The sequence below is a fragment of the Balaenoptera borealis genome (assembly GCF_965194805.1).
Source record: "Balaenoptera borealis genome assembly, chromosome: X".
Taxonomy (NCBI): Eukaryota; Metazoa; Chordata; class Mammalia; order Artiodactyla; family Balaenopteridae; genus Balaenoptera; species Balaenoptera borealis.
This window is the reverse complement of record NC_138881.1, coordinates 127,900,035-127,922,481: the sequence shown is the minus strand read 5'-3', so window position 1 is coordinate 127,922,481 and position 22,447 is coordinate 127,900,035. Positions and strand designations below refer to the sequence as shown.

The following is a 22,447-nucleotide window of genomic DNA, read 5'->3' as shown; positions in this document are numbered from 1 at the left end:
AGGATGGGCTCCGCGCGGCGGGCGGGGCGGGCGAGGGGGAGAGCATGCGCGCTACCTCGGCCGCGCCCCAGCGCTGGCGGGAGGGAGCCCGCGGAGGCTCCCACGGTGCTCTGCGGCACACTCCTTCCTCCCTCGTCGGGCCTGCTCTCTGCCCTCTGCGTCCAGCGTCCCAGGAGGGCCCGTTGACGCTCGGCCGCCCCCAGGCGGTTGGGTTTCCTGGGCGGAGGCGGGAGCTGAGGCGAGGGCGGAGGGCAGAGAGGGGAAGCCGCAGACCCGAGTGACCCTCGGGGCCCAGCACTTCCTCCTTCTCTGCAGGACCCGCCTCTGGGAGGGGCCGCTTCAGTAGCTAGGTGCCGAACGGAGGCTGGAAGGCTGAGGGTGGGAAAAGCAGGAACTCCTGTTCCCTAGCCGTGTGACTGGGGGTGGGCTCTGGGGACGTCTCCCCAGGGGATGAACCTATACACAGAGGTGCACAACCTGGACCCCCATTGTGAAACTTCTCCTGGAAAGCTCATTTGTGGGAAAATGGGAGGGGCCTCACTGTCCAGTTCATGCTCTCGTCTGACGTGGACATCTGTTAACAACCTCCCCGTTGATCTCATCTCCCTCTGGTCTATCCTTCACCCAGCAGACCTGACCACGTCAGCCCTACGGTCACCCCTCAGGACCAAGTGTTCACTCCACTTGTCAACAGGCTTAGCAAGGTCCCGCAGATCTGGTCCTGCCCTTCTGCACCATTTAGATTCTTTGAAGGGGAACAATAGAGCTGAGGACAGAGCAAGCAGTACGGCCTTAAATGCCAAAAAAGCGTCCTAAAAGCCAGGGCTAGTTACTCAAGTTTTTTGTTTTTTGTTTTAAATTAATTAATTGATTTACTTATTTTTGGCTGTGTCGGGTCTTCGTTTCTGTGCAAGGGCTTTCTCTAGTTGTGGAGAGCGGGGGCCACTCTTCATCGCGGTGCGCGGGCCTCTCACTATCGCGGCCTCTCTTGTTGGGAGCACAGGCTCCAGACGCGCAGGCTCAGTAGTTGTGGCTCACGGGCCTAGTTGCTCCGCGGCATGTGGGATCCTCCCAGACCAGGGCTCGAACCCGTGTCCCCTGCATTGGCAGGCAGATTCTCAACCACTGCGCCACCAGGGAAGCCCCGTTACCCAAGTTTTGGCACCGGTGGCTGAATGGGGCTTCACGTGAGTATTTCTGGAGTCCTAAAGTAAAAGGACGAAGGAGAGCATTTGAACGTAGGCGCCGACACCAGTTCAGCCGCAGTTTCCTGCGGGCTTGAGCCCTGTGCCTGGCTCTGTTGAATGGGGGAGGAACTTTGGGCGACCAGTCAGGGCTCAGATACAGGGTAGGGGGCAAGGTGTGTTGTGTTGGGTTTAGCCGATGAGGGGCATGCCTTACCGCTGGGATCCGGCCTGCTCCCAGTCCGAAAAGCCCCAGTGCCCCGTGCACACGCTGCACCTGAGAGAAGGGCCTTGGTACTGGGGGTGGGGGGCAGGGAGCTGAGGACGTATGTTTTCCCCTTCTGGGCGAGCGAGATGCTCACAGTTGAAAGCCAGGAAGTACCTGCGCAGACTCCCCTCCCTCCCAGAGCTGCAGGTCCGGGTCACGTGTGCCCACATTTGCACAGAGGCTGACTTGGACATCCACGCACACACATGCCCGGACCCCTTGCACTAGCGCCTACAGGCCCGCCTCCCCTGGGCACAAGCCCAGAGCCTAACTGCCTTCGCCCCTGTCCCCACCATCTATACCCCAGGGATTTCCCTCCCACCCAACTGAAGACAGTTGTCCAGTCTGGCTGGTCACTTGCTACCTGCATCCTGCCTTCTCAGTATACTGGAGAAAAACCTGTTGGCCTGGCCTGTGACTTCCAGTTGGTAGAGAGGGGTGAAGGGAAACTCCAGCACTCCTGTCTAAGAGAGGCCCCAAGACGCCCCCAGGCTCAGTAAGGCCTTGCTCTGAGGGTGCAGGAAGAGGGCTGCCCCTCCCCAGCCCCCCAGGCCTAGGACAGCAGGTGCAAGCTGCCGGGAAAGGAGGCAGAAGAGTCTCTTCCGGCAGCAGGAAGTGGTAACCACCTATGGGGCAACAAGGCTTGTTCCTCCCCGCAGGGCTGAGCAAGGGGAACCTCAGCCAGAGCCTTCTCTCTGCCCTCCGCCCCCACCCGTTCCCCATGAGGGGGCCTGGAGGGAGCAAAGGCATGTTCTGTTCTCTGGTGCTGACCTCCCTTGCCACCTGGCTCTCCAGGCTCCTTGTGCTTGGGAAGGGTGGGCCCCATCTGATGTCCTGGGGATCTGGGGGAGGCAGGTGACCCAAGGGAGCCCAGGGTCTGGAGCACCTATGGTGTCACTGCGCACTGGCATTGAGGGCCAATGGCCAGATTGTGCAGTCTGGCAGTGGTGACCAGGCAGCCTTCTGGAGGCTGGGGGGGAATGGCAGCCAGAGGATGCCAGCTTGCCGGGCACCTTGGGGCTCCCACACCGGCCCTGGCAGCCGAACCTTGGGCACAAGGCTGCCCGGGTGCATGCCCAGTGCCTGGGGTGAGGCGACGGCAAGGCCCGGCCCCAGGGGGCACCCCCCACCCTTCCCCCCATCACTACCCCTCCCCTCCCCCACCCCTCCCCTCCCCCACCCCCATCCCCCACCCCACCCCTCCCCTCCTATTCCCCACCCCTCCCCCCCTATCCCCCACCCCCCCCATCCCCCACCCCAGACCCTCGCGAGCAGTGCCGGGCCGCCCCCGCCCCGCCCCGGTAGCCGCGCTGGGGGCGGGGCGGGGCGCGGCGGGGCGGGGCCGGCGCAGGGTGCTGGCTGCGGGCCCCCGGTCCCAGCGCCCGGCCGGCTCGCGGCCGCGTGGGAGCAGCGGAGCTCGACGGCGCGGCCGCCCGGCGGCCATGGCCACGCACGGGAAGCTGCGCCGGGAGCGAGGGCCGCAGGCGGACCATGAGGCGCAAGTCAAAGGTGAGAGGGCGCTGGGCGCTCCCGGCCCAGTTCCCTACGGAGACACCCGAAGGTCGTGGGGGAGCCCGAAAAGTCCTGGCCGCTGGCCCAGGGCCCGCCTTTCTCCCCCAGTGACCTCCGGAGGGTGCTGAGGGAGGGAACCCGCGCCCCCTGCCCGCCTCTCCACGCCCCTTTGGCCTCAACCGCCGCTGTTCCCCCTTCCTTCCACTCTCCCTCCCTCCCTTTGGTAGTTCTGTCCTGGGTTCTCCCTGCACCTCACCTAAGGACTCCGAGGAGGGAAGGGGGGCACCGAGTGCCCCCCAAAAAGTGGCATTCTAGCCACAGTGAAATGGAGCGCTTTGACTTTGCTGACGGGGCCTGGGTAGGGGGGTCCGAGAGCTTCGGTGGATGGACCAAGCGATGGCTTTACCCTAACCACTCCAGTCCCTGCAGCCCAGTCCCCGTCCCCTCCCTTGGGCACTGAGGTGGCTCAGAGTTGAAGGCCACTGCCTCTGGGTCAAACCGGCACAGTGAATCTTGGCCTGAGGGATCTTGCACCCTCTGCAAGAGTAGACCTCTTTGGGTTCTGATAAACACTCTGTGCAAATCATATGCAAATCAGCTTTGCAAACTCTTAGTCGACAGCTTTTGTGGGTCTTATTCAGGGCGTGGTAACTCTTGCAAAGGGAAGAAGGCAGCGTCCAAGTGCCAGCAGTTTGAGGCTGTAAAATTTTCTGGTGCCTTCAGATGTGCGACCCCGTATATCGCTCTCAATAGCTCAATTTTACCGATGAAGGAAACCGAAACTCAGAGAGGAGCAGTGACTTGCTCATGGCCACTCCTATAGGTCCTAGGAGGTGTAATGAAATGAACCTCGAATGTCCTTCCAATCCAGAGATGGAGATTCCAACGTAATTATCCAATACAAGCAATTTACACCAAAGTATGCTCGAGTCCTCCCCCTCTGGGAAGGGTGGCCTGCTGCCCAGAGCCAGCTTGAGGTGACCGTGCAGGGCCAGCCAGCTCTCCAAGCCTCGCCTGCAACATTCCTCAGATGGAGAGAATGACCCGCAGCCGCATCCCCCAAATGTCATGAGGCTGAAGGACTTTGGAAACTCTTCAGTCAGCAAATATGGGTCAGTTCATTAACACTGAAAAAAAATGGGGGTTTCGAGCAAGGCTGTCTTTAAGATGTTCCTTGCCTGCTCTGGATCTCTAATGATTTTAGCTTCTGTTCCCCGTACCCCCCGCCCCGTGCCCCCACCCCTCCTGCCCAAAGAAACTTCCTACTATGCTAGAAAAACAGGATCACTGTCTTGACACCCGAAATTCTGAAAGGTCAGCATAATCGTGGTTTGGGAGGCCATCTTTTCTGCTTTGCTTGTCAGCAGAAGTGAGACCGAATGCCTCGCTCACAGGAAGTGTTGTTGAGGCCCAGTCCTGGCTCTGCAATTCAAGCATACGTGGATTCCATCCTTCCTTTTGATAGATGTTTTGTATGCATCTGTTCTGTGCCAGGCCCTGAACATACAATGCTGAGCACAGGAGAAGCAATCCCTGCTGTCATATGGCTCACAGGTCTAGTGGGGGAGACATATAGTAAACAACCTATCACACAATTAATTTCAATTATGATGAAAACCACTATAAAGGGAGAGCACGGATGTCAAGAAAGGGGACAGGAAGAGGGCCAGACCTGGTCTGGGGGGAGGTTGGGAAGGGTTCCCTGATGAGCACATCCCAGCTGAGATCTGAGAGCCTGGGAAGCCTGGGGAGCTAGGTAGGCAGTGGCTCACCGTGCTCAGACCCTGCCGACTCACCGTCTGCCTGACACCAGGTCCGAATCCCAGCCAAGGCTTGGCTGCACCGAACAGAAGAAACGAAACAGTTTGGTGTGCTGGCCCGTTGAGCACTGTTCACTTGTAATAGGTCCCCAGGGAACTGTTGCTCCACGAGGAAGGGGCAGACACCAGAGGACAGTGAGGCAAGCCGGGACATCTCAGATCTTTCTTGGAATGAAATGAAATTTACTTTTATCCCCAAACTGTTACCCTGATTTAATGAAGACTCTCCTGATATCAAGTGGCTTGGCCTCGGACGGTGTAAGGAGACTCTGCATTGGTTTCACCTTCAGGAAGCAGTCCTCGCCCAGGCTTCCATTTACCCAGCTTGACCCCTCGGTGGAAAGAGAGCGCTCTCGTTCAGTCGCTGCGGTGCAAGCGCGGGGAGGGGATGGTGGCCTCTGGGCCTGTCACTGAGCTAGTCCCAGCGGTGGAGGAGGGTGGAGGGGCCGAGGGATGGGTTATGCAAGGGCCACATCTGGGGCACCTGGAGTCAGGGAGCGGAACCCAGGGCCTGAGAGTAGGAAGGGGACATTCTCCAAAGGGAAATCAGAGGAGGAGATGGGGATGCTGAACAGGCAGGACCCATGGAGGCTGCCACATGCCCCACAGCCCGTGGGACGTCACTGGCGGGACAGAAATCCACATGGTACCAGTACTGAGCTGTTCACCGCAGAGTTCTTTCCGACAGCCACCCTGGGTCCTGCCACTTCCCACCTCCTCCCAGGCTGGCTGCCTGGTCCAAGCCCCTGACTGTCTTTTGCCTGGACTGGTGCAGTAGCTGCCACCTGGGCTGGGCACGTTTCCTCTGTCACCTGACCTCTGCCCTGGCTCCCCACGGCAGCCCGAGGGGCCCTGAGTGCGAAGCCGGACCCCCATGGCTCCGCTGCTGTGGCTCCCCTCTCCCTCGGCGTCCAGCGGGGGGTCCTCCCCAACCACGGGCCTTGGCCATCCCCCCCCTCCCCTCGCCTGCACAGCTCTCTCCAGCCACGCTGGCTCCACGACCCCTCTGTTGCTTCCTTCGGCTCTCTGTTCCAGTGTCGCTTGTTCCTGACCACCCTCCTCTCAAAGAGCGCCTCCTGTCCCCACCTCGTGCTCTGTGCTGTCTTCTCAGTGCCACCTGTTCCGACACGTTCTAGCACACGCCTGTCCCCAGGAGGGTGGGCACCGTGTCCCCATGTCTAGACTGACTGGGTGCATAATCAACATTATGCTGAATGAAGGAGTCACTTAACGTCCCTTTTTTGGACAGCGATTAGTAAGTGGTGACCCGCTTGCCAGAAGCCGAGACAGTGCGTTATGTCCCCGGGATGCCCAGGGCTCGCCAGTGGGTTGCTTAAGCTCCTCATTCAGGCGGTTCTTTGCTTTAGGTCTGTGTGGGGAAAGTTGCCAAATCAAGTCAGCGATAAGGTGTCAGAAGCCAGCAGCGTGGGGAGCGGGGTGTGGCTCTCTCTGCCGGGAGGTGGGTAGTTAGGAGTCGGTACTGGGAACAGAGAACAGACCAGTTGCCTCAGTCCCGTCACTGGTCAGCCTCCTCCAGCTGGTCTGGCCCTCCCGCTGGGGCTGCCCTTTCTCCCTGGGGCTGAGGGCAGCGTTTCCAGCCAGCGAGGCCACAAGTTCACTGCAGGTTTGGCAGAGCGCCGTGGCCACCCCGCGCCTGCGCAGCCCCGTGTGTCTCTGTGTTTGTGGGGGCGGCCACCCTGTCTGGGGTCCTGGGCACCCAAAGGTCAGGAAGTGGCAGGGGAACCGGGGAGTCATGGGAAGCCCAAGTGCCGGGTGCTCCCACCATCCCAACCTGCTCCGAGCCTCCGGGACCCTCCACACTCCCTCTTGCCCCTGGCCCTTTGCAGGGCTCTGCCCTCTCCCTGGAAGGGCCTTTCCGTTCTTCCTTCCCGGCTGGTTCCCTTCAGCCTCAGCTCAGAGGTCCCCTTCCTCAGGCCCGCCCCGAGCCGGCTGGACGGCAGAACCTCCCAGGGGGCCCGGCGCTCACTCCACTCTGCGGCGGTGGGTCCACTGCCCCAGCCTGAGCCGCGTCGTCCCCCACCCCACCCCACCCCCGGCCCCTACAGAGATGCGCTGGCAGCTGGGCGAGCAGCTGCGCTGCCTGGAGCTGCAGGGCGAGCTGCGGCGGGAGCTGCTGCAGGAGCTGGCCGAGTTCATGCGGCGCCGCGCCGAGCTGGAGCTGGAGTACTCGCGGGGCCTGGACAAGCTCGTCGAGCGCTTCTCCGGCCGCGCAGGCCGCCTAGGGGGCGGCAGCCGGGAGCACCAGAGCTTCCGGTGGGTCCTGGGGACCGGCCGGTGGGGCGACTGCGGCAGGGCCTGAGGCCCCGCTCCCCGTCGGTCTGAGTGCCCGTCTCCCCCAGGAAGGAGCCGTCCCTCCTGTCGCCCTTACACTGCTGGGCCGTGTTGCTGCAGCAGACGCGGCAGCAGAGCCGCGAGAGCGCGGCCCTCAGCGACGTGCTGGGTGGGCCCCTGGCCCAGCGCCTGAGTCACATCGCGGAGGATGTTGGGCGCATAGTCAAGAAGGCAAGGCCCCTGCCCTGGGCACGGGACGCTGGATGGCCTCAGGATCTAGCGAGGGCAGCCCGTGGGTGCCCGATGCAGAGGTGTCGTGGCTGGGAGGGCCCAGGAGGCCGGGGGGCGTCGGGCAGAGGGGAGCCGGTGGGAGCCTTGAGTGCCGAGCTGAGGGCTGGCCGCCGCTGCAGGATGGAGGTGGGTGGTGCACTGGGGCGGGGCTGTGCTCAACTCCCCTCCTCCCCAGAGTAAGGATCTGGAGCAACGGCTGCAGGAGGAGCTCCTGGAGGTGGTGTCAGAGCTTCAGACGGTGAGAGCCCCGCGGGGCCTGCCCGAATCGGAGGGAGACCATCACCTCACATCTCCCCGAGCCAGGCTCAAGGAGAGGCCTGGGTTTCGAGGACCGCAGGCTCGGCCCTCTCTCCCTGCTCTGGCCGCTGGGTGGTTGGGCAGAGTGCTCAGGTCCGAGTCCCGGACGGGCTGGGAGGGGGAGGGGGAGGGCTGGCTGCGGCCGTGGCCTTGAGCAGGGCTGCCTGGCCTTGGGCCTCCTTGCAGGCCAAGAAGACATACCAGGTGTACCACATGGAGAGCATGAATGCCGAGGCCAAGCTCCGGGAAGCCGAGCGGCAGGAGGAGAAGCGGGCATGCCGAAGTGCCGGCACCGAGGCAGGGCCCCTCCGCAAGGGCTCCCTCAAGAAGGGAGGGCGGCTGGTGGAGAAGGTGGGCCTGGGGGGCAGCCGTCTGTGTCCAGAGGCTCTGGCTCCTGGTCTTTGTCCTTCCGAGTCCCGGCCCTGGCCGGGAGGTGGCGTGGAGCAGGAAGGCAGGGCTGGCTCTGGAGGGCTCCCCAAGCTGGGGTGGTAGACAGAGGGGGCAGGAGAAGAGTCACTAGGCCCGGGACACCCCGCATGCTCCTAGCTGGTCTCCCCCACCAAGCCCCGCTGGGCAAAGAGAGATCTGGTGCCCCGAAGCCTGGGGGCCCTTCCACCCACCCGTCCTTGCCTCACGCAGTGCTGTGAGATTGCAGACAAGCGAGCGGACACGTCGAATGGGGGACTGAGTGACAGGAGGGGAGGAGGAGTGTTTGAGGCGGTCCCTGAAGAAAGGATGGGGACGCTGAGGCTGGCAGGGTCGTGGAGGAAGGACATCATGACTTCGGGGCCAAGTTGTTTGAGGGACCTGGTGGGACGGTCGGTGTAGCTGTCTGCGTGGGGAAGGGAGGGGAGAGAGCGTGTGTCGCGGGTGAGGGTTACATGGGAGGCGGAGCTGGGGCCGCGTGGGTGACCCTGGGGCTTGTGTGGTCCTGAGCAGCGTCACGCCAAGTTCTTGGAGCACAAACTTAAGTGCACAAAGGCGCGCAACGAGTACCTGCTCAGCCTGGCCAGCGTCAACGCGGCTGTCAACAACTACTACCTGCGTGACGTCCTGGACCTTATGGACGTGAGTGCTGGGGGGGCAGGCGGGGCCGGGCGCCGGTGCGCCGAGCCCACCCGAGCCGTGTCCTCGCTTGTCCCCCAGTGCTGTGACACGGGATTCCACCTGGCCCTGGGGCAGGTGCTCCGGAGCTACACGGCAGCCGAGAGCCGCACCCAAGCCTCCCAGATGCAGGGCCTGGGCAGCCTGGAGGAGGTGGTGGAAGCCCTAGACCCTCCAGGGGACAAGGCCAAGGTGCTGGAGGTGCACGCAGCCGCCTTCTGTCCCCCGCTGCGTTTCGACTACCAGCCCCATGAGGGGGATGAGGTGAGGGTCTCTGCCCGCCCCTTCAGGCAAACGGCTTTGTGTTTTCTGGTCTTCATTGTGATGGTAGGTAAGTGGAATGAATTACCTTACATTTGCTAAGGAGTCGAAACTCCTGAATGCAGCTTATTTCTCAGACTCTCCTTCAGTGGCCTCAAGGCAAATGAGGCTCTGAAGGTTTCCGGACTTGCGTTTGAAGCCAGAAGCCAGCAGACCTCCGCAGCTCACTTCTGCGGTTCAGCCAAAGAACGCACACCCCCCCGCAAGGGCAAACACAGCCAGGATGCCACTGGTTTTGAGGCCAGCTGGTGGGTGGTATATAGCTGTCCGTATACTTTTCTTTCCAAGGTTCTGTGTACCTTAGACATTTCCTAATGCAAACTTGCGGGGAAAGAAACCATACAAACAGTAACATATAACTAGGCATCTTTTTTTTTTTTTTCTTTTGGGCCGCACGGCACGGCTTGTGGGATCTGAGTTCCCCGACCAGGGATCGAACCAGTGCCCCCTGCAGTGGAAGCTCAGCGCCCTAACCACTGGACCGCCAGGGAAGCCCCCACTAGGCATTTTTTTAATGCACCTCCGAGCTATTCTTTTGTTTACCGGTTTATCCTCATGAATGTTGTGCGTGGACTGGGGTTACACTGAGCTTTTACTTACTTAATTTGCATTTTGACCAAAGTTGTATCTGAAAAAGTGAAACGTTACTCAAGGCGTCCAATGGCACACAGCCCTTCTCTGACTCACCCGTTCTGTTCCTGATTCCCACTCCCCAGACACAGCCCCTTCCCAGTCTTCTAGCTGCTGCCTCTGCTGCAAGCAACGCGGCAGGTGCTGCTAGTGCTTTTCAGCTTTCCAGAGGCCCTATGACCTCCTTCCGTGGATGATTAGGGCTCCTCCCCACATCACCATCTCCCAGCGCTAGTCCTCTCCGTCTTTTCCCTCACACCAGGCCATCTCTTCAGAGCCCTGCCCTGGAGCCGTCCAGTCCCGGCTTGTAGGCCTGTGAAATTGATTGGTAGTGTAGTTGGGTATAGAATTCAAGGTTGAAAATCATTTTCCTTTTGGAATGTTAAAGGTATCACTTCAAGCTTTCAGTATCGTAGGTGAGAAGTCCAATGCCATTCTGATTTCTGGACTGTTGCACGTGACCTGTAATTTGTCTCCCTGAGCTTTTAGTATAGTCTCTTTCCCTCCTGTAAAATTGTATGATGATATGCCTTGGGGATCCTTTTTCCTTCATGGTGCTGGGCAACCAGTGGGCCTTGTCAGTATGGAAACTTGTGTCTTAAGGTTTTGAGCTCATATATTCCTTTGGTAATTTCCTTCCCTTAATTTTCTTTTCTCTTGCTTTCACGAATTCTTGTAATTTGATGTTGAACATCATGGGTTGACAGTCTAAGTTCCTTATCCTTTTTTTTTTTTTTAATAAATTTACTTATTTATTTTTGGCTGTGTTGGGTCTTCGTTGCTGCATGCGGGCTTTCTCTAGTTGTGGAGAGCGGGGGCTACTCTTTGTTGCGGTGCGCGGGCTTCTCATTGCGGTGGCTTTTCTTGCCGCGGAGCACGGGCTCTAGGCGTGCAGGCTTCAGTAGTTGCGGCACGCGGGCTCAGTAGTTGTGGCTCACGGGTTCTAGAGCGCAGGCTCAGTAGTTGTGGCGCACGGGCTTAGTTGCTCCGCGGCATGTGGGATCTTCCCGGACCAGGGCTCGAACCCGTGTCCCCTGCATTGGCAGGCAGATTCTCAACCACTGCGCCACCAGGGAAGCCCTAATTTCCTTATCTTTTATCTTTCCTATTTCTCATCACTATACCTTTTAATTCTGCTTTCTTAGATATTTTTTCGACTATTTCTTCCTGCCCCTTGTTGAATTTTTTTTTTTTAATTTACTTTCATATTTTTTTGTTTTTAAGAGTTTTGGTTTGTTTTCCAAATTCCTATTTAAAATAGCCCTTTCTTCTTCTTTCATGGATACAATATCTTCTCAAATCTTTCTGAAATGTTCATTCTTTTTCTCAACATTTCCCCCGGTTCCCTGCATTTTCTCTGTTTTCTTGCTTTGATCTATGTCTTCCACTTTAGAGCTCTCCCTCAAACGGCTGCCAGTTCTTGGCTGTCAATTCATATTTCAGAGGAGGCACTGAAGAGAGGTGCATTACGTATTTGATGTGTGTGAACAGAGCTTGTCAGCAGTGGGTTTCCCCACAGGGTGGCTGGGCAGGGACTCAGATCATTGCTGCGAGGGACCCCCACATCACGGGGAACTGGGGGTGTCTCGGTAAGAGGGTGCTAGAAAGGACTCAGAGGACTTGGGCAAGGGTTAGGGGACTTGGGGGAGGGGCTTGGCTCTGGCTTGGATGCTGTCAGGAAACAGGGGTAACTCTGACAGGGTGTCTTAATAAATCTTATTGAGAAGACGGGGCAGGGGTGGGTAAAGGGAGGCTAGAGCCGTCACCAGTGAGGAAGGAACCGTCCCTCACACTAGCTGGGACACAGGGAGGTTTGCTCATTTTTGTGGCTTGGCCAAAGTTCTTGCTTTGGTCTGTGGTCAGACGCGCTGATGACTTGATCTCGTTTTTATCTTCAGCCGTCATGGCCACAGTGGCTTTGTCTGATGCTGACGCTTTGTGACATTCCTTATGTCCAGCAGGCCCACACTGAGGCGCAGCTCTGAGCTCCTGGCCAGCCCCAGATGGCGGCGGCTGCTGTGTTCTCGCTCATCAGTAGGGACTTTTGTCCCCTTCCTCAGCAGTGACTGGTGTCCCTGAGTCCAGAATCCCTCTGATTTACCCTTTCCACAGAGTCAATTTCTAGTTTTCTGCCCATTATGTGGGCTTGAGGGGGTGGGTCTTCTAATGTCAGTGTTTTCTAGGGCCTGGATAGAAATTTTATAATCGTGGTAAAATATGCATAAGATTTACCGTTTTGTCCGTTTTAAGTGCACAGTTCAGTGGCATGAAACACCTTCACATTGTTGTGCAACCATCACCACCGTCCATTCCCCAGAACTTTTTCATCTTCCCCAATGGAAACTCTGTCCCCATTAGACACTAACTCACCCTCCCCCTCCCCCAGCCCATGGCCCCCAGCATCTACTTTCTGTCTCTAGGAATCTGGCTACTCCAGGCACCTCACACAAGTAGAATCATATCCTATTGGTCCTTTTGTGACAAAAGGCTTATTTCACTGAGGATAATGTCCTCAGGGTTCACCCATGTTGAAGCATGTATGAGAATTTCCTCCCTTTTTATGGCTGAATAACATTCCATTGTATGGAGAGACCACACTTGGCTTGTCCTTTTGTCAGCTGCTAGACACTTGGGTTGCTTCTTCCTTTGGGCTGTCAGGAGTAGCGCTGCCGGGGACGTCCATGCACAAGTCTCTATGCGTGGGGGTGTGCGCCTTCCCCTTGGGAAGGTGTCCTTGCCATGCTTCAGATCTGGCTGTACGCAGCGTCAAGGCTGGTGATTCTGTGCATCGGCCACCAAGGCAGTGAAAATGGGCCCCAGAGACCTCGGTGCCTGCTGCCCAGCCCCACCCTGCGTCTCAGGCGTGGCCCTCAGCCCCCTGGATGCTGCCCTCTGCAGGTGGCTGAGATCCGGGTTGAGATGGAGCTGCGGGACGAGATTCTGCCCAGAGCCCAGAATATCCAGAGCCGCCTGGACCGACAAACCATCGAGACAGAGGAGGTATGGGTGACCTGGCCCTGGGTAGGGACAAGGACCTGGAGACATGGAGCCGGGTGGCCATGGCCTGCCCTCCCCCTTCCTTCCGACTTGGACTCCCTGTCCCTCACCTGTCTCCCGCTTCCCCCTGTCCTGGTGCTGCCCCTCCCCCAGGTGAACAAGACGCTGAAGGCCACCCTGCAGGCCCTGCTGGAGGTGGTGGCGTCGGAAGATGGGGACATGCTCGACTCCTTCCAGGCCAGCCCCTCCACCGAGTCCCTCAAATCCACCAGCTCGGACCCAGGGGTTCGGCAGGCCGGCCGGAGGCGGGGGCAGCAGCAGGAGACCGAGACCTTCTACGTCACGGTGGGGAGGCGGGGCCAGGAGGGCGGGGGGCCGGGGAGGCCCAGAGCTAGGACTAAAGCCTTGGACTCTCCCTGGGGCTTCGTAGAAACTCCAGGAGTACCTGAGTGGACGGAGCGTCCTCACCAAGCTGCAGGCCAAGCATGAGAAGCTGCAGGAGGCCATTCAGCGAGGTGGGCCCCGCTCCTGGCCCCCTGAGCCCCTGCCTCGCCACCCCCAGGGCCGGGAGCGGCCGCAACTTGGCTCTCCTCCTGGGTCCTCGACCCGGCCCACGTCCTCTCCACCCAGAGAGGGTGCTTGGCACACAGGGAATAAGCCAGCGAGGATCCCGGCCCCTATCCCGCCTTTTGTCCTGTGACTGCCCTCGGCCTTCAGGCTGCCCTCTCCCTCTGCGGTGTGTTGAGGACCCTCCCGGCCCGAGAGACACACCACCGTTTTCTCCTCCCCAGGTGACAAGGAGGAGCGGGAGGTGTCTTGGTGAGTCCTTCGTGAGGGACCAGCTTGTCCCGAGGAGCTGTGAGGTCCCCATCTCCCCTCTCTTTGGGAGCCGGCTCTGTTGCTCGTTCTTCGGTGGCCTGTTTGCCACTTTGCCCAGTGGGTTCTGGAATAACTCGCGAGCTCCAGCATGCTGTTTGGCTGGGCCAGGGTGTCGGGGCAGCCTAGTCTCCACGCCCACTCCCCTCAGAGCCAGCTCCTGTTCACGACAGGACCCAGTACACACAGAGAAAACTCCAGAAGAGCCGCCTTCCCCGCCCCAGCTCCCAGTATAACCAGAAGCTCTTTGGGGGAGACATGGAGAAGTTTATCCAGGTACTTGCTTTGCGTCACCCGCCAACCGAGTACGGGCCCCTCCCCGCTTCTGCTCTCCCTCCAGCCCCGGGGGCCGCCTGTGAGCCCAGTATCCTCCGCCCGCCCCGGTCACTGGTCTCCTGGGTGGGCCTTTGTCGGGCCTGCACTGATCAAAGGGCCCGTCCCTAACTAGTAACGGAAAGCCTCGGGTGGTAGCGATTTTAGGGCTGAGGAGTTGAGTTAACAGAAGCAAGGGTGTCCGCGGGCCCCACTTGGGGGGTACTAGAGAGGGAAGTAAGGGAAGCAAGAAAGATCAGAAAAGAAAAAATAACACTGTTATTTGCAGGATGTGATTCTGTATGTCATGGTTCAAAAGAATCAACAGATTATTTAAGTGAACAAATTTGGGTTTCACGACGTTACTTGATTCGAGGTCGACATACGGAGTTCGATGGCATTTCCACATGCCAGCAATAAACAGTTAGCAGGTAAAACGTAAGGCATGGCCCGAGATGGCACCAGGGATGTCGGACACCTGGGCATGCATCTCGCAGGCCTTATTGCTGACCGCATAGCGCATTAAGAGAGAATAAAAGCGAGTGAGTGACGAGGCAGGACGTGCTGTGTCCACAGTGGCGGGAACACCCTCTCTGTCCCTGTCCCCAGAGCTCAGGCCAGTCTGTGCCCCTGGTGGTGGAGAGCTGCGTCCGCTTCATTAACCTCAACGGTGAGTAAGACCTGGGCCCTCCTGCCGCTGGCCTGGCGCCCGATCCTGCGGGGAGGGGTGGGGAGGAGACTCGGCGCCCACTGGCTCTCCGTCCTCCCGCAGGCCTGCAGCACGAGGGCATCTTCCGGGTGTCGGGAGCCCAGCCCCGGGTCTCGGAGATCCGTGACGCTTTTGAGAGAGGTGGGGACCGGCGGGGCCGGGGGTGAGGGTGGGGGTGGGTGGAAGAGCCGGTGTAATCCGCCTTCTCGCCCCGTGCGCCACCGTGTCGCCCTCAGGAGAGGACCCCCTGGTGGAGGGCTGCACCGCCCATGACCTGGACTCGGTGGCAGGCGTGCTGAAGCTCTACTTCCGGTGCCTGCAGCCCCCGATATTCCCCCCAGAGCTGTTCAGAGAGCTGCTGGCTTCTGCGGGTGAGGCGGGGGTCCGAGGCGGGCCCTGGGGGGGCCCCTCCCCGCTGGCCTCCACGGCTGTGCTCATGGCTTCTCTCTGGGCTGCCGGCCTCGGCCGCAGAAGCGGAGGCCGCGGCGGAGCGGGTGGAGCGCGTGAGCAGCCTCCTGGCCCGGCTGCCCGGACCGGTGCTGGTGGTCCTGCGCTACCTCTTCACCTTCCTCAACCAGTGAGTACCTCTTGGGGCGGGGGCAGGGGCGAGGGCGGTCGGGGGGGCCCCAGCCAGCCGCTCGCGGGGGCGAGGGGACACCGGGCCGAGAGCCCCCTGCCTGTGACCCCCGCGTACCCGCAGCCTGGCCCAGTACAGCGACGAGAACATGATGGATGCCTACAACCTGGCCGTGTGCTTCGGGCCGACGCTGCTGCCCGTGCCCGCCGGGCAGGACCCGGTGGCCTTGCAGGGCCGGGTGAACCAGCTGGTGCGCACGCTCATCGTGCAGCCCTCGCGGGCCTTCCCGCCCCCGGCCCTGCTGCCCGGCCCTGTGTACGAGAAGTGCATGGCACCGCCTTCTGCCAGCTGCCTGGGGTAGGCTCTTCGCGCTGCCGGGAGGGAGGGAGGGAGGGGGGAGGTCCGGCCGACGGGAGATGCCTTGTCCGCTCATCCACCTCGCTCTGCCCTGGACTGCAGGGACGCCCAGCTGGAGGGCCCGGCGGGGGAGAACGAGCCGGAGCCGGAGGCTGGGAGCCTGGCCCAGGAGGATGGTGAGGGGGGCGGGAAGGAGGGCCCCACCCGGTGCCCGCCCTGGACGCCCACTCCACCCCTCCCCCACACTGGGGTCCCCTCTTCTCCCTAGACCCGGAGGGGGTTGTGGAGGCCGTGGCCTGCTTTGCCTACACGGGCCGCACGGCCCAGGAGCTGACCTTCCAGCGGGGGGACGTGCTGCGGCTGCACGAGCGGGCCTCAGGCGACTGGTGGCGGGGCGAGCACGCCGGGGCCCGGGGGCTCATCCCCCATAAGTACATCACGTTGCCGGCGGGGTGAGTGAGTGAAGTTGGGGCCCTTCCTGGGAGGCTCTCCTTTCACCTGGGCTTCTAGCCCTTGCCCCGCCCCGAGTCCCAGCTTCCGTAGGCCCGGGGTGGCCCAGAGTGTGCCTCTCTGACTGCTTCTGGCCAGCACTGAGCCCTCTGGCCCCCAGACCCCAAGCCCAGAATGAGCGTTCTAACAGGCAGTCTTGTCTTTCTGGCGCCAGGGCAGAGAAGCTTGCTGTGGGCCAGGGGCTGCCGGCCGCCGGGGAGCTGGTGAGCAGCCCAGAGGCCCTCCCGGCCATGGAGCTTGTCCAGAGGTGAGCAAGGGGAAGACCCCTTCCAGGGGCCCTGCCCGCCCACCCCAGGCTGGAGGAGGGTGGGGTCAGACCTCAGCCGCGTGGAGAGGGACCGACCTCACTGTTCCCTTTCCCTTGGCCGCGCCCCGGGCTGGGAGAAGCCACTGCCAGGCAGCGCAGGGGCTCCCCAGGGCCCCCGCCAGGCCCACTGTCTGTGCCCTGCAGGCCAGAGCTGTGCACCCAACCCGAGGCCCCTCTCGGCACACCCGGGGGCCCCTCTGGGCACAGACGGCGCTGCTTGGTCCCAGCATCCCCGGAGCGACATGTGGAGGTGGATAAGGTGAGAGCTGGGAATGGCCATGTGGCAAGTGGGGGGCACCTCTCGGGGGCGGGTCTCTGCTTCCCCTTATGAACCGGACTCTTCCGTCCCAAGGTTCAAGTCTGACCTTCCTGACCTCAGACAAGCCGGTGGAGCCCAGCCTAGGGAGGGGCAGGCCGCCAAGGGTGTGAGTGCAGTGGGGAGGGACGGGCCTGGAGGCAGGGTAGAAGGGAAGGGGACCCGGGGCTCTCACATTTGGGCTTCATATTCGGTTCCTGAGTGGGACGCGGTGAGTGGGACAGGCTTCAAGGCTGGCATCTAGAGCCAGGCTAGGTGAGAGGCGGTGACACGGCGGGCGCTTGGCGAGCCAGGGAGGATGGAAGGGGCAGATGGAAAAGAGACTGAGGGAGGTGGCTGACTGGGGGGCCAGGCGGGGTCGTAGTTCTTGTAGGGGGACAGAGCGGGTGCCGGATGCGGCCCCGGCCGGGGGTGCAGCCTGGGGACAGCCGGCTCCCTGCTGTGTCCGCTGGGCCCAGCACACCGCACTGTGGGCTCCCAGTGGGCGCCGCCGGGCTGAGCCCCGGGAACCGTGTGAGCACTTATCACTACATCTGGGGTCTGCCCAGATAACCCAGGATCGTCTCCCCGTCTCAAGATCCTGAACTTACATCTGCAAAGGCCCTATTTCCACACACGGTCCCAGCCCAGTGCAGGGGGCGGGCGGGGGGGGGCGGGGTTAGGATGTGCACGTCTCTCTCTCCAGGGGCATTTCAGCCCCTCCTCCCTGGGCTGCAGGGGACCACTGGCCCTGGAGGTCCGGGCACGCTGGTGGCCCCCGAAGCCAGGGGGTGGTGGCTGTGATCTCAGCCAGGGAGCGAGTGGGAAGAGGAGGGGGACCCGGGGCCCAGCCAGAGGGGCTCCCATTTCAGGGCTGGGCTGAGGATTGCTGTCCCCGGAGGAGACGGTGACCGCCACACCAAAAGTGGCAGGAGCGAAACCGGGCAAGGGAGGGGCACCAGCTGCGGGGCCCACGGAGGGGAGGGGCCTGGGGACAGGTGGTGGCCGAGGACTTTGTTTCAGGGGGTGGAGGAGTTTGGGCAGCGGAGGGTAGGAGGGCCTCACTCCTGGGTCAGCTGGCAGCACTGATCTGGGGGCGGGGGACTGCCTGGCCAGGTGGGGACCGCTCACACCGATGCCCTGCCTTTCTCTCCTCTCTGCCAGGCCGTGGCGCAGACCATGGACTCTGTGTTTAAGGAGCTCTTGGGGAAGACCGCCGTCCGTCAGGGCCTCGGGCCGGCGTCCACCGTCTCCCCTGGCCCTGCGCCCCGCAGCCCAAAGCCCGTGGCCTGCGGCCGCCTCGGCAAGAACAAAGGCTTCTCCCGTGGCCCTGGGGCCCCAGCCTCACTCTTGGCCTCCCATCCCCAGGGCCTGGACTCACCCCTCAAGCCGCACTGAGGTGCTACCGGTTCCTCTGCAGGCCCCGCCCCGCCCCAGGCGGCCACGGGCGAGACCGGCCGGGCTCCGCAGGCCCCTGGCTTCTCCCTGGTCCTGGGCAGCGTGCCTGCTCGTGACTGTCTGCAGAGAGGAGGGCGAGGCCGCCCCGGCCCACCCCTGCCTCCCCCGCCCTGGCTCAGGCCCCTCTGGGAGGCAGCCGAGGAGGGAGGCTGGGGGCAGGCCCCTCCTGGGCTGGCCGTGAGGGCTTGTCGCTGGTTGTCGGGTGCTCGGTGCCCTTGCTCAGCCGAGGGTGCCAGCCTGGTGTTGGTGGCCATTCATAAAGTCCTGGGCATTGACTCCCCGACGCGAGCCAGTTCTCTGTCTCGGTGGGGCTGGGCAGGTGGGTACAGGGCCAGCCCCCCGGCACCCCAAAGATGGCAGGTTGGGAACAGCTTCTGCAGGGGGTTCCTTGGCACAGGGCTGCCTTTGAAGGCCTGCGTGGCGGGTTCCAGAGCCGCTCACGTGTCTGTGGTTGCGGGAGGGCTCTGAGAATCTTTCCGCGCTGCCCCCGCGCCCACTGTTACCCTGATCCAAGGAGACTCGCCAGGTGGAAAATGAGCTGGAAGTTTTATGACGGGGAGAGTCAGAAGGGAGGGCAGAGGGGGACTAGAGAGGCGGGGAAAGGAAGGCCCCCGGCCCCACCCCTTTCTTTTCTCCTGGGCCCCCCCTCCCCCCGCCAGGACCTCCATCAGCCGGCAGGGCAGGCGCTGGTTGGGGTGGAAGCCATGCGCCAGCCCCGGACCCTGCAGCCCACCGCCGCAGCCCCTCCCCACACTCGGCGCCAAGGAGCTGACTGCCGGATTCCCGCGCGATCGCGGAGCCCGTCCCCGGGCAGGCGGCTGAGCTTCGTGGAGCCTCTGGAAGGAAGGCGCCCCTCGTTTCTCAGGAGGAGGTGTCCCTGGCCAGGAAGGAGCTGGCCGTGGCACAGGACTCCTCGTGGGGCCCCAGGCCGGGCGGGGCACGCGTCCGGGCGCAGCAGAGCAGGCTTCGCAGCTCGGAGGAGACGCTGCGGCTGAAGGAAGCGTAGATCCAGGGGTTGGTGCAGCTGTTGAGGCTGGCCAGCAACATGAGCAGCACGAAGGGGGGCCCTGTGAGGTGCAGGGGTCTGGGCTGGGGGTGAGGGTGCCCAGGGCAGGCCGCGACCCACGTGCCACCCAGCGGCCAGCAGTGCGCATCAGCCCGCGTCCGCTCGGGAGCCCGTGGCTGGCTGGGGAGGGGAGGGGCCGAGGTGTGTGTGCAGCCAAGCCTGAGCGGCCCCCACGGCTCGAGCCACGGCCACACACCTTCCCGAGGCGCCTCCGGGTCCCACGCTGCCCACAGCTGCACGAGGAAGAAGGGCGCCCAGCACAGCACGTACACTATCACGATCACCAGCGTCATCCTCACGGTCTTGGCCATGGCCGCCGACACCCGGGCTCCCTCGCTGGGACTGCCCGTCCGGCGCCCTCCGCGGCGCCCCCCGGCCCTCTCTGCCGGCCCCGGCACCAGGCTGGCGTGAATCTCTCGAAAGATGAGCACCTGGCAGGCGGCAATGCCCAGGGCAGGTGCCACGAACACCATCAGGGCGATCCAGGTGACGTAGGCACGGAGGCCCCAGGGCTCGGCAAAGCGGGCCCAGCAGTCGAGGACACCGCTGCCGTCTCCCACGTCGCGCTGGGCGAAGATGAAGAGCTGGGGCAGGCTGAGGAGAAGCGAGAAGGCCCAGGCCACCAGCACCGGCCGGTTCCAGCGAGCTCCGCCTCCATGGCGGTGTGCCAGCATGGGGCGGCAGATGGCGCGGTGGCGGTCCAGCGTCATGGCCAGGATCATGTAGGAGGAGGCATACATGCCCACCATCTGCAGGTACTTGACAGCCCGGCACAGGGCATCGGGCCCACGGAAGCGGTCGGTGGCGTCCCAGGCCAGCTGGGGCAGCACTTGGAACAGAGCCACGGCCAGGTCGGCCAGGCACAAATGGCCAATGAAGACGTGCATGGGCGCCCAGCGGCCCCGCCGGCCCCGCCGCACTAGGGCACCCAGCACCAAGCCGTTGCTCAGGGCCACAGCCACGAAGACTGTGGAGAGCAGGGCCAGCTCCGCCTGGGCTAGCAGCGGGTCCCGGGCGTCCAGCGGCTCCTCCTCGCTGCCGTTGCCGGGCGGCGTAGGTTGGGAGAGGGGCCGGGGCACAGCTGGGCAGGGGTGGGGGGAGAGGCCCGAGTTAGGGAGCGTGCTCTGCGGGGGAACCGAGCCCAGGGAGCTTCCAGCCGGTCAGGCAGAGCCGGTGGCCTGGGCAGCAGAACACAGGTTGTCCCCCGCTAACCGCATGTGGTGGGGAGGGAAGGGCAGCCCCAGCCCAAGTGAACACACAGGGCCATGCGCTCCCCTCCCCGCACTAGCAGCCCGGAGAAGAGGGTGAAGGAGGTCTCTGAAAGGGACCCCCTCGGCCCACCTGGCTCATCCAACCCCGCCCGGCCCACCTGGCTCATCCCAGTGGAGGGAAGGGTGGGGGGATGGGTAGGGACAGTGGCTGGAGCCTTACCCGACGTGGGGGACGCCGTGACCATGGTGGGGCGGGCAGGAGTCCTGAGCGCCTGGAGGAGATGGGGTGGCGAGCTCAGCCTCCCACCAGAGGGGCCAGCCCGGCTGCCCAGAGTCTCTGGATAGGGGTCCTTAGAGAGCTGCCGGGGTGGGGGGGGGGTGTGTGCACGCGCATGCGTGCGTGTGTGTGTTCCAGTGATCAGGCACTAGGGGTACATTCTTAGCCTAATCAAGGTTGGTGAGGTCTGGCCCCTGAGACAGACATCGACCTTGGAGCCCTGCTACACTCCTCCCAGGACTAGGCGGGGGAAGCTGGAGAGAGGGACAGTCAGACAGATGGACGAACCAAGCCTATGACCTACCTAGGCAGCCCACAAGAAGCGAGGCAGACAGATAGACCCCCCTGCCCTGACAGAGGCCAAGAGAGGTGGCCATCGGAGGGCTGGGGACATGGTGGGAGGACTGGTATGCCCCCGTGTAGCCCCTTACCTGGCCGGGCTCCCGGGCTCCTGGGCAGCTGGGCGGCAGCGGGCGCAAAGGTGGCCCAGGAGCTCAGATCGGCGCTCCATCGCCTGCCCCGCCCCAACCAGGCCTCTGGGAGTGACCTGCTCAGGAGGGGACTTCCTCCCCCTCCCCCATGAGCCTCCCGCCTCTGGCACGGGGAAGTAGGCTCCTGGCCTCCTCTGCTTCGCTTCCTGGCCGCAGCCATCCCTGGACTCCCATCTCCCCGCCGAGAGGGATCCGAGCCCTCCAGAGCTTGGCCTAGCTGCAGCCGGCTATCCGCTACCACCCCCGCCTTTATTAACATGTGGGGCTGCGGAGCTCTGGGAGATGACTTAGTTCAGCGTGTCTATTTTATAAGTGGGGAAACTGCGACCAGAGATGGGTGGGCCTGGCTCAGCATCACACAGCTTTCTCGTGGCAAAGCTTGACTCCCCTTTCCCAAGCCAGGCTCCTTCTGCCCCTCTCCGGGCCTGGGCGAGGCTCTCCCGAGGTCCCCACTAGGCAGAAGGAGGGCTTCTCCCCAGCCCGCGAAGGCCCCTCCCGCTCCTCAATTAGGCCGCAGGAGATGAGGGACAGGAAGAAGGGGGGCGGGGTCAAGCTGGGGCTGAAGGTGCCCCCGAGAGATCCAGCTTCCTCCCCAGACTCTGTGGGAGCCAGGGACACCTCCACGCTTTTCCTCCTCCCACACCTGTCCTAGGAGAAGAGGGCTCAGAGCTTCTGCACTCGCGCATATTCCAGCTCCCTCTCTCCCCTCCCCTCACATACACCGCGCGCCGGCAAACATACGCACGCGCCCGCGCGCGCGCTCCTGTGCCCTCCCTCCCTCCTCTCCCCTCCAGCCCATCCTTTTCCCCATCCCAGGCCCTCCCCACCCCCACCCCAGCCCCTGCCACCGGCCCTGGCCTCCCTCAGCCCAGGCCGGCCCAGCTCAACCCAGCCCAAGGCAGTGGCCTGCATGCGGCCCAGAGCCCGGCTCCAGGCTGAGATTGGCCCTTTCTTCCTGTTTGTCCGTCCTCTCTGTTGACCTGTGAGGCTAGGGACCAAAGCAGCCTCTCACAGACCAGGGGCTCAAGTACAGCCCAGGCCAGGCGTCCCCTTCGCGGCCAGAGTCTGGCGGCGCCAGTAGGGGTCATCAGGGCGGGGGTCCACCCAGCCCCCCTACACCCCGCACCCACACAGCGCACACGCACACACACTGCACCACACGCGCCCCACGTCCAGCACCCACACGGCGCGCAGTACACACACACACACACACACACACACACACACACACACACACACGCACACACTGCTCATAAGCACGCTCCGCACCACACCCCCACGGTAC

At 62.6% G+C, this 22,447-nt stretch overlaps 2 protein-coding genes across 17 annotated transcripts; one reads left to right on the top strand and one right to left on the bottom strand.

The window, feature by feature from the left end:
• Positions 1–2,807: 2,807 nt before the first annotated feature.
• ARHGAP4 (Rho GTPase activating protein 4) lies at positions 2,808–18,195 on the top strand. Of its 13 annotated transcripts, none has more exons than XM_082376877.1 (22): positions 2,808–2,961; positions 6,851–7,058; positions 7,145–7,307; positions 7,543–7,605; positions 7,851–8,015; positions 8,604–8,732; positions 8,811–9,032; positions 12,618–12,719; positions 12,870–13,061; positions 13,147–13,231; positions 13,508–13,535; positions 13,766–13,868; positions 14,514–14,574; positions 14,677–14,754; positions 14,850–14,984; positions 15,085–15,190; positions 15,314–15,547; positions 15,650–15,723; positions 15,816–15,999; positions 16,212–16,304; positions 16,509–16,623; positions 17,824–18,195. In XM_082376877.1, the coding sequence occupies exons 1-22, from the start codon at positions 2,895–2,897 to the stop codon at positions 18,055–18,057; spliced, it is 2,841 nt and encodes a 946-aa protein (XP_082233003.1). In that variant the 5' UTR covers positions 2,808–2,894; the 3' UTR covers positions 18,058–18,195. The 13 variants fall into 13 exon arrangements, 10 of the variants coding, with proteins under 10 accessions (XP_082233003.1, XP_082232997.1, XP_082232998.1 ...); XM_082376871.1 differs by having other exon boundaries at positions 2,831–2,961; positions 3,688–7,058; XM_082376878.1 differs by lacking the exon at positions 2,808–2,961 and adding an exon at positions 2,979–4,076.
• Positions 18,196–18,316: 121 nt separating this feature from the next.
• On the bottom strand, positions 18,317–21,193 carry AVPR2 (arginine vasopressin receptor 2). 4 transcript variants are annotated; one of them, XM_082376881.1, is made up of 4 exons: positions 21,103–21,193; positions 20,615–20,666; positions 19,380–20,264; positions 18,317–19,108 (listed from the first exon to the last, which is right to left on the bottom strand). In XM_082376881.1, the coding sequence occupies exons 2-4, from the start codon at positions 20,637–20,639 to the stop codon at positions 18,555–18,557; spliced, it is 1,464 nt and encodes a 487-aa protein (XP_082233007.1). In that variant the 5' UTR covers positions 20,640–20,666; positions 21,103–21,193; the 3' UTR covers positions 18,317–18,554. The 4 variants fall into 4 exon arrangements, with proteins under 4 accessions (XP_082233007.1, XP_082233008.1, XP_082233009.1 ...); XM_082376882.1 differs by having other exon boundaries at positions 18,645–19,184; positions 19,454–20,264; XM_082376883.1 differs by having other exon boundaries at positions 18,881–19,184.
• Between the last annotated feature and the right edge of the window lie 1,254 nt (positions 21,194–22,447).